The sequence below is a fragment of the Phyllobates terribilis genome, unplaced genomic scaffold (genome assembly GCF_046119375.1).
Source record: "Phyllobates terribilis strain yellow unplaced genomic scaffold, ASM4611937v1 Scaffold_7__3_contigs__length_470593459, whole genome shotgun sequence".
In the NCBI taxonomy this organism is placed as follows: Eukaryota; Metazoa; Chordata; class Amphibia; order Anura; family Dendrobatidae; genus Phyllobates; species Phyllobates terribilis.
The window spans coordinates 131,909,466-131,923,344 of record NW_027362767.1 but is presented as its reverse complement, the minus strand read 5'-3'; the positions used below and the strand labels follow the sequence as shown (position 1 = coordinate 131,923,344).

Sequence of the window (13,879 nt, the reverse complement as noted above, 5' to 3'; positions counted from 1 at the left end):
GGATAACTTGCAAGAACGGGGTTCTATAACACCGAGAACGGGACACTATAGTCCCGTCATGAGTGGAGCGGAGATACGCATGCGCAGCCTCTTCTCCATTCATTGTCTATGGTACTGGTGGAAATAGTCGAGTGCAGTCCCATAGAAAAAGGGTTATTCCTCAAAAAATCAACTATCTATAGGATTGGGGATAACTTGCAAGAACGGGGTTCTATAACACCGAGAACGGGACACTATAGTACCGTCATGAGTGGAGCGGAGATACGCATGCGCGGCCTCTTCTCCATTCATTGTCTATGGTACTGGTGGAAATAGTCGAGTGCAGTCCCATAGAAAAAGGGTTATTCCTCAAAAAATCAACTATCTATAGGATTGGGAATAACTTGCAAGAACGGGGTTCTATAACACCGAGAACGGGACACTATAGTCCCGTCATGAGTAGAGCGGAGCTACGCATGCTCGGCCTCTTCTCCATTCATTGTCTATGGTACTGGTGGAAATAGCCGAGTGCAGTCCCATAGACAATGATTGGAGCAGAGGCCGTCCACTCTATTCTTGAGAGCCATGTTCTTGGATAACCTTTTAACCCCCTTTTCAGGCGTAGTATGGATAATCAAATTTCCCATTAGAACCAGAGTTAGAATAACATAGAAGTCTATAAAGTCTTCTGTTATGTAAAATGACTTTTCCCATGTCAGACTACAGACAGTTTGTACCCCCATCTGTATATTGTGCAACATTGTGCAACTGAATTTTTAATAGTGTTTACACAGACGTTCAGGTCCCCGGGTTATCTGCTGTGACCAGAACTCATGGAGTTTTTCTTACAATCTTCTTCTTGATCTTGTCATTACATAAAATTGTTAGTTGTAAAATGCCTATGTTATAGCTGTCCATGTAAAATATTAATGCGTGCTTCCTATATCTGATTTCTCCAGCAGGATGGAGCACGCCATGTTCATGAGTTCAGATGAATTGGACGACGATGTGTTTTATCCAGATGATTTTGAATTCTCAAGGGAGCCTTTAACTCCATCATCAACGTCGATGTTCTCTCCGAGTCCACCTTACAATTGTCTCCTGGGCCGGTTCCATCTCTTCACTGTATCGCACTGCTGCGGTCCAGGATGCAGGATTACGGAGTGCAAAGACAAAGCCACTCAGACCCTAGAACCGTCCTCTACCCGTGGCGATGTCATGTTACCGTGTGGCGTTTCGGAATCTCCACCGAGACTCTTCTACGGTAAGAGTCAACGTTGTCCCGGTTGTGTTGCCTACCGTGCATTGAAATGTTGTGCAGTTGTCCGATATTGAATTGTCGTCATCATTTCTACAATGGAGATCGATGGCCCCATCGACTTTTAACATGACCCATTAATTCAGATCTCTCACGAAAAATATGATGTTGTTTGACTATTAGGAGCATGGGAATTTTATCATGTAGGACATGTGTGAATTAAAGGGAATCTGTGGAGATAGTAACCACCAGCATGCCGCTGTGCAACTAGGATTTAGTAAAAAATGGGGCATGGCAACCTAGATATCACACCTGAAAATTCACAAATGGATAAGTAGATCCTAAATATGGATAGTTCCACAGTATTCAGTGTACTATAATATATTCACAAAGATGTGTTAATACATGCCATGCAAACTGTCACATATTCCATTGTTTACCCATATGGTGTCTAAAGAGAGCACTATCACATGTCATTATTAGCCACAATATACCTTAGACTCCAATACATGTGCTCAAACGTGGTAATACATATCCTGTGACCAGTCCATACTTACCCAAGGTCAGGACAAATGATCCAAAGGGTGACCCTAACGCGCGTTTCGCATTTTTAGCTTTCTCAGAGGGATGATTTAGCATTTCAAACATGCCCATGTCAAAACTGTCAATTTCCACATTGCATTACTAGGGAGAAGATACAATTGGGAGGAGGCGCATGCGTAGATGAAGTCAAGGACAGGATACTTGGCTTCACTGCGCATGCACATGTGCCTACTGTCGATGGACTCATATCCCGCGTAGACTCATCTCGGTAAGGTCGAAATCCTTACTATCTATTACAGATAGATTTGACCCAGACATGTTTGTAATACTACACTCCAGGTATATAACAAAATCGTGGTGTGTTAGGGGTCCAACCTGGTGACTGTCACTAGATTCATGCTGCCCAAACTATAGGCAGCATGAATCAGACCCGAAATAGCCTGGCCGTGGCATTTCTGAGAAAACATAGTTTGAAAAGACGTCTGAGGAATATGGAGAGGGATCTGCAGACCTTCGATGACTTCTCTACCGCCCCAACTCCAGAGAATATTTTTTTGACCCCTAGATAAAAATAGCTGTTGCTCACCATCACCTGGTCCAGCACTTCCTGTCCGCTGCTGCTCTGGTGATTGTTTACATGCTGCAGCAGTGGCATCATGATTACAGTACACATCACCGCTGCAGCCAATCATTGAGCTCAGCAGTTTTGCTGATGTGGGGAGCTCAGTGACCGGCTGCACTGGTGACATGTTCAGCCACTGCTGCAGCCTGTAAGTAATCACCAGGGCAGTGGCGGAGAGGCAGCACTGGACCCGAGGAGAGCTTTTTTTCATTTTGTAATTTTGAGTTACAGGGACATTTTCTGGGCATTGTTCTTACACCGCCTCTGACAATCAATGTTACTGGCTCTTAAAAACAGGAAAGGCTGATAAATGTGATGGCCTTCACCTCTAAGCTGTCACTGAGCAGCCGCTGACCCCATACCCCGCCAGGCCGCCACGTCTTCTTTCCCAGCTTGTGACCTCCACCATTTCCTGCTAATCTAGATGTTCAACCACCGGCTCTGTACGGATTGCTGTCTGCTGCTTGTATTCTGTGGTTTCCATCTGTCACGGACGCCTTATTGTGTTTCTATTGACTATGTGTCATTTTTCAGAAACAGATTTGTAAAATGATCATTGGCATGGGCGACTCCTGCAGTAGGAAAAGGGAAAATCATGTGCTTCTGATTAGCGAGATTGGCTCTGTGCCAGGATCAGTGCTGGTACGGCTCTGGTAGTATACACAGGAATGCTCTGCCCATATGTGCACAGATAGTGCTGTACGCTGTATGGAGGCCACTTACTGGGGAGTTACTGTTCCCGTAGGCCATGAGCCTAGCCTGCAGAGGACTGATTACACATGATGGATGCTCATGGACATCTTTCATGCTTGTGTTTTTGTTCTGCCATCAGGAGTTACTGGTACGCTATTTGCAATATTGAGCATTTGAAGTAGATTGTAGCCCAATGTTACCAGTACAGGCATTATATAGGCCATGAAAAGCAGATCAGAGGGGTCTGACTGTAGGACCCCCTGATGAAAATGCTGCAGCCTCTTGGATGTGCACCTGCAACCCATGGTGGCTTTTTTTTTAAAAAACCCTGACTTATTAAAGGGCTTGTCCAGTCAGAATATATTGATGACCTATTTGTAGAGTATATATTAGATCAATGGGGGGTCTGACACCTGGCAACCCCCGCCGTTCATCTGCTACAAGCTCCGTGTGTGGCCAGTTGTAATCACATTGAACTCAGCTGCATTGACCAGCTCCATTCAGATTGCAGTGGCTATTGTTGAGTACTGTGCATTGCCATTCAATGTGTAGTGGTCACTGCTGGGTACTGCGTAGCTCCATTCACTGTGTAGTGGCCACTGCTGGGTATTGCACTGCTGCGTTCAACGTGTAGTGGTCACTGCTGGGTACTGCGCTGCTGCGTTCAACGTGTAGTGGTCACTGCTGGGTATTGTTGAGTACTGTGCATTGCCATTCAATGTGTTGTGGTCACTGCTGGGTACTGCGTAGCTCCATTCACTTTGCAGTGTCCACTGCTGGGTACTGCACTGCCACGTTCAACGTGTAGTGGTCACTGCTGGGTACTGCGCTGCTGCGTTCAACATGTAGTGGTCACTGCTGGGTACTGTTGAGTACTGTGCATTGCCATTCAATGTGTAGTGGTCGCTGCTGGATACTGCACTGCTCCGTTAAATGTGCAGTGGCCGAAGCTCAATATTGTGCAGCTCCATTTATTGTTCAGTGGCCATTGCTGGGTACTGCGCAGCTCCATTTATTGTTCAGTTGCCATTGCTGGGTACTGCGCAACTCCATTTATTGTTCAGTGGCCATTGCTGGGTACTGCGCAGCTCCATTTATTATTCAGTGGCCATTGCTGGGTACTGCGCAGCTCCGTTTATTGTTCAGTTGCCATTGCTGGGTGCTGCGCAACTCCGTTTATTGTTCAGTGGCCATTGCTGGGTACTGCTTATCTCCATTTATTGTTCAGTGGCCATTGCTGGGTACTGCTTATCTCCATTTATTGTTCAGTAGCCATTGCTGGGTACTGCGCAGCTCCGTTTATTGTTCAGTGGACATTGCTGGGTACTGCACAGCTCCGTTTGTTGTTCAGTGGCCATTGCTGGGTACTGCTTATCTCCATTTATTGTTCAGTAGCCATTGCTGGGTACTGCGCAGCTCCGTTTATTGTTCAGTTGCCATTGCTGGGCACTGCGCAGCTCCGTTTGTTGTTCAGTGGACATTGCTGGGTACTGCTTATCTCCATTTATTGTTCAGTGGACATCTCTGGGTACTGCGCAGCTCCGTTTGTTGTTCAGTGGACATTGCTGGGCACTGCGCAGCTTTGTTTATTGTTCAGTGGCCATTGCTGGGTACTGCGCAGCTCCGTTTATTGTTCAGTGGCCATTGCTGGGTACTGCGCAGCTTCGTTTATTGTTCAGTGGCCATTGCTGGGTACTGCGCAGCTCCGTTTATTGTTCAGTGGCCATTGCTGGGTACTGCGCAGCTCCGTTTATTGTTCAGTGGCCATTGCTGGGTACTGCGCAGCTTCGTTTATTGTTCAGTGGACATTGCTGGGCACTGCGCAGCTCCGTTTATTGTTCAGTGGCCATTGCTGGGTACTGCGCAGCTACGTTTATTGTTCAGTGGACATTGCTGGGCACTGCGCAGCTCCGTTTGTTGTTCAGTGGACATTGCTGGGCACTGCGCAGCTTCGTTTATTGTTCAGTGGCCATTGCTGGGTACTGCGCAGCTCCGTTTATTGTTCAGTGGCCATTGCTGGGTACTGCGCAGCTTCGTTTATTGTTCAGTGGCCATTGCTGGGTACTGCGCAGCTCCATTTATTGTTCAGTGGCCATTGCTGGGTACTGCGCAACTCCGTTTATTGTTCAGTGGCCATTGCTGGGTACTGCGCAGCTTCGTTTATTGTTCAGTGGACATTGCTGGGCACTGCGCAGCTCCGTTTATTGTTCAGTGGCCATTGCTGGGTACTGCGCAGCTCCGTTTATTGTTCAGTGGACATTGCTGGGCACTGCGCAGCTCCGTTTATTGTTCAGTGGACATTGCTGGGTACTGCGCAGCTTCGTTTATTGTTCAGTGGCCATTGCTGGGTACTGCGCAGCTCCGTTTATTGTTCAGTGGACATTGCTGGGCACTGCGCAGCTCCGTTTATTGTTCAGTAGACATTGCTGGGCACTGCGCAGCTCCGTTTATTGTTCAGTGGACATTGCTGGGCACTGCGCAGCTCCGTTTATTGTTCAGTGGACATTGCTGGGTACTGCGCAGCTTCGTTTATTGTTCAGTGGCCATTGCTGGGTACTGCGCAGCTCCGTTTATTGTTCAGTGGCCATTGCTGGGTACTGCGCAGCTCCGTTTATTGTTCAGTGGACATTGCTGGGTACTGCGCAGCTCCGTTTATTGTTCAGTGGACATTGCTGGGCACTGCGCAGCTTCGTTTATTGTTCAGTGGACATTGCTGGGCACTGCGCAGCTTCGTTTATTGTTCAGTGGACATTGCTGGGTACTGCGCAGCTTCGTTTATTGTTCAGTGGCCATTGCTGGGTACTGCGCAGCTCCGTTTATTGTTCAGTGGACATTGCTGGGCACTGCGCAGCTCCGTTTATTGTTCAGTAGACATTGCTGGGCACTGCGCAGCTCCGTTTATTGTTCAGTGGACCTTGCTGGGCACTGCGCAGCTCCGTTTATTGTTCAGTGGACATTGCTGGGTACTGCGCAGCTTCGTTTATTGTTCAGTGGCCATTGCTGGGTACTGCGCAGCTCCGTTTATTGTTCAGTGGCCATTGCTGGGTACTGCGCAGCTCCGTTTATTGTTCAGTGGACATTGCTGGGTACTGCGCAGCTCCGTTTATTGTTCAGTGGACATTGCTGGGTACTGCGCAGCTTCGTTTATTGTTCAGTGGACATTGCTGGGTACTGCGCAGCTCCGTTTATTGTTCAGTGGACATTGCTGGGCACTGCGCAGCTTCGTTTATTGTTCAGTGGACATTGCTGGGTACTGCGCAGCTTCGTTTATTGTTCAGTGGCCATTGCTGGGTACTGCGCAGCTCCGTTTATTGTTCAGTGGACATTGCTGGGCACTGCGCAGCTCCGTTTATTGTTCAGTAGACATTGCTGGGCACTGCGCAGCTCCGTTTATTGTTCAGTGGACCTTGCTGGGCACTGCGCAGCTCCGTTTATTGTTCAGTGGACATTGCTGGGTACTGCGCAGCTCCGTTTATTGTTCAGTGGACATTGCTGGGTACTGCGCAGCTTCGTTTATTGTTCAGTGGCCATTGCTGGGTACTGCGCAGCTCTGTATATTTTTCAGTGGCCATTGCTGGGTACTGCGCAGCTCCGTTTATTTTTCAGTGGCCATTGCTGGGTACTGCGCAGCTCCGTTTATTGTTCAGTGGCCATTGCTGGGTACTGCGCAGCTCCGTTTATTGTTCAGTGGCCATTGCTGGGTACTGCGCAGCTCCGTTTATTGTTCAGTGGCCATTGCTGGGTACTGCGCAGCTCCGTTTATTGTTCAGTGACCATTGCTGGGTACTGCGCGGCTCCGTTTATTGTTCAGTGGCCATTGCTGGGTACTGCGCGGCTCCGTTTATTGTTCAGTGGCCATTGCTGGGTACTGCGCAGCTCCGTTTATTGTTCAGTGGCCATTGCTGGGTACTGCGCGGCTCCGTTTATTGTTCAGTGGCCATTGCTGGGTACTGCGCAGCTCCGTTTATTGTTCAGTGGCCATTGCTGGGTACTGCGCGGCTCCGTTTATTGTTCAGTGGCCATTGCTGGGTACTGCGCAGCTCCGTTTATTGTTCAGTGGCCATTGCTGGGTACTGCGCAGCTCCGTATATTTCTCTTCAGAAAATGTATCGTCGTTACAAAGCCATCTGTGCATCAGTAATAGTCAGTGACTGCGCTACTTCTAGTTCACCGTGAAGGACCCGATCATGTTTGGAAAATCTTCCACATGTATTATTTTTACATATCTACAAATTTTGGAAGCAATCAAAATGCATTGAATAATTATTTGGATCAGGCAGGAGCGGTTTACTGTAAGGTTTTGTCTTTTCACACTGATGAATGAGGTTTTAATATTATTTTGTTGCATTTCTGTCTGTGCATTAGAGGGTTTTCCAGTTTCAGAAACCTGTCTCATTTAAAAAAAAACACAAAAAACTGTGCTTTACTCTCCCTCCCCGGGTCCAGTGCTGAGTTTCCGGCATCTGTTATTATTTGCATCTGTGATGTCACATCTATAATTAATGAGCCCAGCCCCAGTACACAGCACGAGCCACTGAGCTCACTAATTGGCTGCAGCGCTGTCAACATGACATCAGCGCTGCAGACAATAACAGCTCCTGGGAGCAATGGTGGAGACTCAGCACCGGACCTGGGAAGGGTGAATAGAGCGTTATTTTTTTTAAATTAACGGAAAAACGGTTTCTGAAATCGGAAAATTCCTTTGTATATTGACAATATCAGATAATATCTTTCTTACATATAGAGGTCTTTCTGCTTTGTAGGAAATGCTGGATATCTCTTACACCGGTCTACAAACTTATCCATACGATTTGGAAATGGGACAGGTCGTCTGAGGCAGGAACGGAGCGCCGAGCGCCGAATCGCTCGAAAGTTACAGTGCATCGGGGATCAATTCCACAGACTTCATCTACAGAGGGTAAAGTCATATATATTTTTGTAATTAATAGTTATGAGCTAGACCAGTGTTCCCCAACTCCAGTCCTCAAGGCCCACCAACAGGTCATGTTTCCAAGATTGGTATTGCTCAGGTGATGGAATTATTGCCTGTAAAATATTAAGGAAATCCTGAAAACATGACCTGTTGGTGGCTCTTGAGGACCAGAGTTGGGAAACCCTGCGCTAGATCAATTACCGACAATACCACTAATTACTGAGCCATGACCTCAACCCCATCAAACACCACTCTTGGGATGAATTGGGATTGGGAACCAGACCTTCTCAGTCCAACATCAGTCTAACCTGACGCCACAAATGCCCTGTTCTCGAGAGGGGTCAGGTTCCCAAAGCTGGATAGGTGAGAAGTGGGGACAACCATTTAAAGGCCTTTTTACACGGTCAAACCAATGTTGACAGAAACATTCATTCTCAACCATTAAAGGTGCCTAGTGTTCAGTCTACACATGTTCGATGGTCGACAGCACATCCTCTCATCTAAGCAGAGAACGAGCTGCAGACAAAAAAATGCCTGGATGGGGAAAAACTATCAAAGGTCAGCCAGTCATACGAACCCCCATCCTGATCATTGCGGAGAACTGGTTGGCTTCCCACATTGTCCATTGGCTCTCGCTCTTCTGCCCTTGTTAAAAGACCCTTGAAAGGGTTGTCTATATAAAAGAAGTTATCACCTATCCAGTGGATCGGTGGGGTCTAACCGATCGGCAGGAAGGGGAACTTTTATCTCCGTAAGAATAGAACGCCAGGGTGCATATGTGACCTGCTCTCCATTCTCCTGGATGTGGATCTGCCGCTTGGGTTTTTCCAGCAGCCACATAGAGAATGAATGTGGCAATGTTGGGTGTCTGATCTGCTGTGCCATCTTGTAACCGGGATTAAAGTTCCCAGTTCTACCATTAGAACAGAGATATTAGAAAAAAAATTTGGCAGTGAGGGGGATCAATGAGTGGAACAGGCGGCCACGAGAGGTGGCGAGTTCTCCTTCAATGGAAGTCTTCATACAGAGGCTGGACAGACATCTGTCTGAGATGATTTAGTGAGTCCTGCATTGAGCGGGGGGGTTGGACCAGATGACCCAGGAGGTCCCCTCCAACTCTACCATTCTATGATGTCTGTCCTCCACCGATCAGCAAGTTATCATCTTTCTTGTGGCTAGGCAATGACTTGTTTTAAATGGACAACCCCTACAAAGAGTTGGTGGACCTCCAAACACATGGGAAGGTTTGCTGATGTATATGGGGGCATTAACCTTACATAATACTCTTTATTCAATGTTTCGAGAACATTGATTTCTGATATGTTCAGAGTTGCTTGTCTACAAGGGAGCATTCAGAATCATTGGACAAAAATCAGACGTTCATCTGATTTACTTAGTTTAGGATTTTTGCGGCTTTGGTGCCTTTTCCAGATGTGATAAAGTGGACTTTGAGCATTTTGGGGAAAGATAGCAAGCTTCTTTGGGGCTGTAGATCAAGCTTCAGCATGAATCTGAGACTTGAGGAAGTAAAACGAGCCTTGAATAGAAAGAGGAAACGTAAATGACCTCACATCCGCATACAGCAGGATCACGGTATATGGGCCATGAGTTTATTCTACCAGTTCATTGAAAAGGTTAAATTCGCTTTACTGCAAGTCCGATTCAGAGTAGTGGGAAGTATAATGCGCGGGACATCTTGATCTGGTAGGAAATAACAGAAAACTTGTATTTTAATCATTTAAGTCTCTACTTTTTCTATGCTTAGGAGTCTAGTGGGCGGTCTTACTTAGTGATTGACAGCTATCTCAGTAGTTACAAGCTGCTAATCATTAAATCGGAGCACCCATCTGTACCTTAAAGCTACTAATAATGCAGTACTATTAGGGTATGTGGACACAACGTCTTTTAGACACGGCGTACCCTCATCGTTTTTAGAGGACACTCCTGCAGTGTTTTCCCTGAATTGTCTTTTCTGACGTTGTTTTTGGTCATTTTTATGGCTACCACGGAGGCTGCCGGGATTTTTTTTCCTTAATGCCATATGTTATCTTTCAAGGGAAAGCTGCCAGAAGAATGGACCGGTCACTTTCGAGTATGGACTGCAATGTATAGACCAGTCGCGGGTCTCCTGAACCTCAACAGCCTAATAGGCATATATGAGACTGTCCAGCCAAGGTCAGGAGACCTGCGGCCACTCCGTGCTCAGACTGTGAATGTTGGATCGACAAGTAGCGTTTGTGTACTGTCCTATGGTATAAGTGGAAAGGTAGCCAATTCTGAATGCTATTTTATGCCTAAAGCAAAGGGAAAGTAAAGGGAAAGATTGAGGTGGAAGATAGGAACACTTATACTGCGAACCAACTCGGCTCATGTACTTTTTCAGTACAGGTGCTCTTTAAGAAATAAAACAAGAAGTTGTAGAACAAGTTTTGTAAAAATGTCATTACACAATATTTCAGCAAAGTGAATTTTATATTAGAGAGGCCAGAAGGAGGCTGGTCAGGGCCAAACGATGGAATATATCCAATTTTAAGAGGAATCAAGGAAAAAAAAAAAAAAAATCACGATAGTAAAGCCTCCTACACTTTCGTCCTTTTTCGGTTTGTTCGGACACATCAAACATCGCTATCCGTGAGCTTCAAGAACCCCTTTAAAAATGATTGCCTCAAGTTTTGCTGCCATAAAACCTAAGTGATTTTGCTTGGAACAGCTGCAGTCAGCCTGCTAGGAAGTGTAGTATTATATGGTTGCCATTTGCCATTTTTTCCTGGCTCATAAAGAGGAGGCCCAAGCAGAGGACCACCGTCTATGATGTGTAAAATTCTCAGGGCGGACAACTGACCATATTCCCTCTTACAGTGCCCAGTGTTAAAGTATGTTCACATGTGTCAGAACTGCTGCAAAAATTTCTGCAACATTTCCTCAAAAAATCGCAGGAAAAAAACACTCAACCCCCAGAGCAACTGTCTTAATGGTTCCCCATAGATCTCTGTACACCTCCTATGATGATGTAATTAGCATAAGTACAGAGATTGAACCTTCAGTGATCCCTCATTTATGATCTGTCCTAACCAAATCACAACAGTATCTTAAATTGGTGCGCTCCAGTTCTGACTATTTATCTGTGTGGAGAATGTCTGGTGGCTGCAACTTTCCTCCCGAAAAAAATTGCCGTTGACTGTGCGTAATGGATGACAAACAGCTTTTTTCTGAACGCGAATAATTCCGATTAGACAGTTATCCGAAAACACTTGTATTTTTGTTATATCCTTACCTGGACCTACTCCTGTGCGAACACATCTCTCGCCATGCTGGTGATGGAAGAGGCAGCACTAGTGGCACCACTGTTGTCACAGGTGTGTCAGAGGTGACAGACAGTCGCCCTGCAGTTGGTTGCAGGAGATCTCTACGTTTGGCATTACAGACACCTTCTTAGCGGGTGGCTGTCTCTAGGACCCAGCAGCTACCTCCCTCTGGCTAATTAGCTCCCTGGCCTGAGTGTATAAATACCTGGTGTGTCAGAGAGGGAAGTGCTGGCGATATTCATTCAACTTGTGAGGCTTTAGCAAGAGCAGTACTTCGTCCTCTCTGAAGCTTGAGGCCGTGTGCGCATTTGGCTGGAGTCGTCTAAAGCTAAGCAATTCCCCCCTGTTTGTCTACCCTTGTTGTCTATAGAGTTTAGTGGAGATCTACTAGTGCTCATCTCCTCCCTTCCCTAGCCTTAGTCATACACCAGGGAAAGTCAGGGCGGCGATTGGTGAAGAGCCAATATAGAGACGGTAGTTGAGGCAGGGTGACACTAGACCAGACTAGGAAGTCTCCACTCCCCCCTTTCCCTAGTGTCTGGGCACCCCTTCATTTTTCCCTCTGTGTTGCACTTAGTCTGTCCCACACCCTGCATGACAACTGGGCTGTTGAGGCACTGTCTATCTAAGAATACAGTGACTTGTGACTTGTGGTACCATTTATCCAGGGAAGGTCTGTGCATGTGCTGCTCAGCAGAGGTAATGAGCTCCCTGCTGAGTTCGGTGTGGGAGTACCACACACTATTTCAACTCTGAGCAGTCTACTTTAGCCATCTTTAGTACTATTTCTTTGCTGATGTCTTCTTCTTGACCCGGCTTGATTCTGACCACATATTCTCCATAATCCCTCCTGACTTTGACCCCAGATTGTCTAATTCCACTAGTTCTTGACCTCTTAGTACCTGATCCCAGTTATTCCCCTGACTATGGTTTGTCTCTTGATTCTGTTCCTGGTTTGTCCTTTCTGTAACTGACCCAGCTACCTTGACCACTCTTGCTTCCGGCTCACTCCTCCTTTCGACAACTAATTTGTGGACACAACCAAAGGGGCCCTTTTGTAAGTCCAGATCCCCATATAGGGGTTAAGAAGTGAAGGCCAGGGTTCATCTGGGACCAGTGGCTAGCACTAAGTCTTTCTGAGGTTGCAAATGAAGTTTACAATGAATTGTTATGGTTTTGCAGTAGTTTTTGGTCATGTGTCAGTACAGGTAAAACACCATGACTTTGACCCAACAGAGTTTTTGGATGTGTGGCACCTTGAATTGAAAGTTTGTTGTTGTTTTTTTCAAGAATACTTGGTCATAGTATACAATTGTTCTCCAAACATGGCTTATAATATGTCTATATATAGATCGTGAATGCTTTGAATCTGAAATGTCAGGAGGTTATGCTCCTAGCACCCGAGCACCCATTGTGCTACATTACATGTATATACCCCTCCCTTCCTCGTAAAGCTTTAGACACATCCATCATATGAACCCAAGCCTGAAACCATCAGACACCTGTTATGGGTTTAGTTGAGCATCGCCTGTGATGTCATTTCTTCTGTTGTTTACCTGCTGTCAACCTTGAGTGATTTATCCTTGCACCTGCTTTTGAACCTTTGACTGAACCTGCCCTGGCCTTTGGCTTGTTATTCTAGATCTTGACTCATTGTTTGTACCGTCACTTCTTTCTAAGAATCTAGTACAGACTACAAAGTCCTGGGGGTAGGTAAGCGATTAAGGGTCCGGGCCACAGGTCTTTCACCACTTACGGTATTTGGTCTTTTGACGCCAACGTACTCGCTAAGTTTTTTTAAGACGAAGCCGCTTCAGGAAAATGCCAGCAGTCAACCCCATCTTGACTGAAAAAAAACAGAAATGTAGAAATTTTTGCAAATTTATTAAAAAAGAAAAACTGAAATATCACATGGTCATAAGTATTCAGACCCTTTGCTCTGTATTGAGTAGAAGCCCCTTTCGAGCTAGTACAGCCATGAGTCTTCTTGGGAATTATGCAACAAGTTTTTGACACATTGATTTGGGGATCTTCTGCCATTCTTCCTGGCAGATCCTCTCCAATTCTGTCAGGTTGGATGGTGAACGTTGGTGGACAGCCATTTTCAGGTCTCTCCAGAAATGCTCAATTGGGTTTAGGTCAGGGCTCTGACTGGGCCAGTCAAGAATGGTCACAGAGTTGTTCTGAAGCCACTCCTTTATTATTTTAGCTGTGTGCTTAGGGTCATTGTCTTGTTGGAAGGTGAACCTTCGGCCAAGTCTGAGGTCCAGAGCACTCTGGAAGAGGTTTTCATCCAGGATATCTCTGTACTTGGCCGCATTCATGTTTCCTTCAATTGCAACCAGTCGTCCTGTCCCTGCAGCTGAAAAACACCCCGATAGTATGATGCTGCCACCGCCATGTTCCACTGTTGGGATTGTATTGGGCAGGTGATGAACAGTGCCTGGTTTTCTCCACACATACCGCTTAGAATTATCACCTAACAGTTCTATCTACGTCTCATCAGACCAGAGAATCTTATTTCTCATAGTCTGGGAGTCCTTCAT

At 46.2% G+C, this 13,879-nt stretch overlaps 1 protein-coding gene across 3 annotated transcripts in view; it reads left to right on the top strand.

Moving 5' to 3' along the window:
- Positions 1 to 13,879, top strand: part of BMF (Bcl2 modifying factor) — a 64,499-nt gene that overhangs the window by 16,408 nt on the left and 34,212 nt on the right. For 2 of the 3 annotated variants that reach the window (XM_073639182.1, XM_073639184.1), the window contains exons 2-3: positions 939 to 1,243; positions 7,859 to 8,013. In XM_073639182.1, coding sequence (XP_073495283.1) covers positions 939 to 1,243; positions 7,859 to 8,013 — 460 coding nt within the window. The remainder of the gene's footprint in view (positions 1 to 938; positions 1,244 to 7,858; positions 8,014 to 13,879) is intronic. The other variant, XM_073639183.1, reaches the window with a different exon arrangement.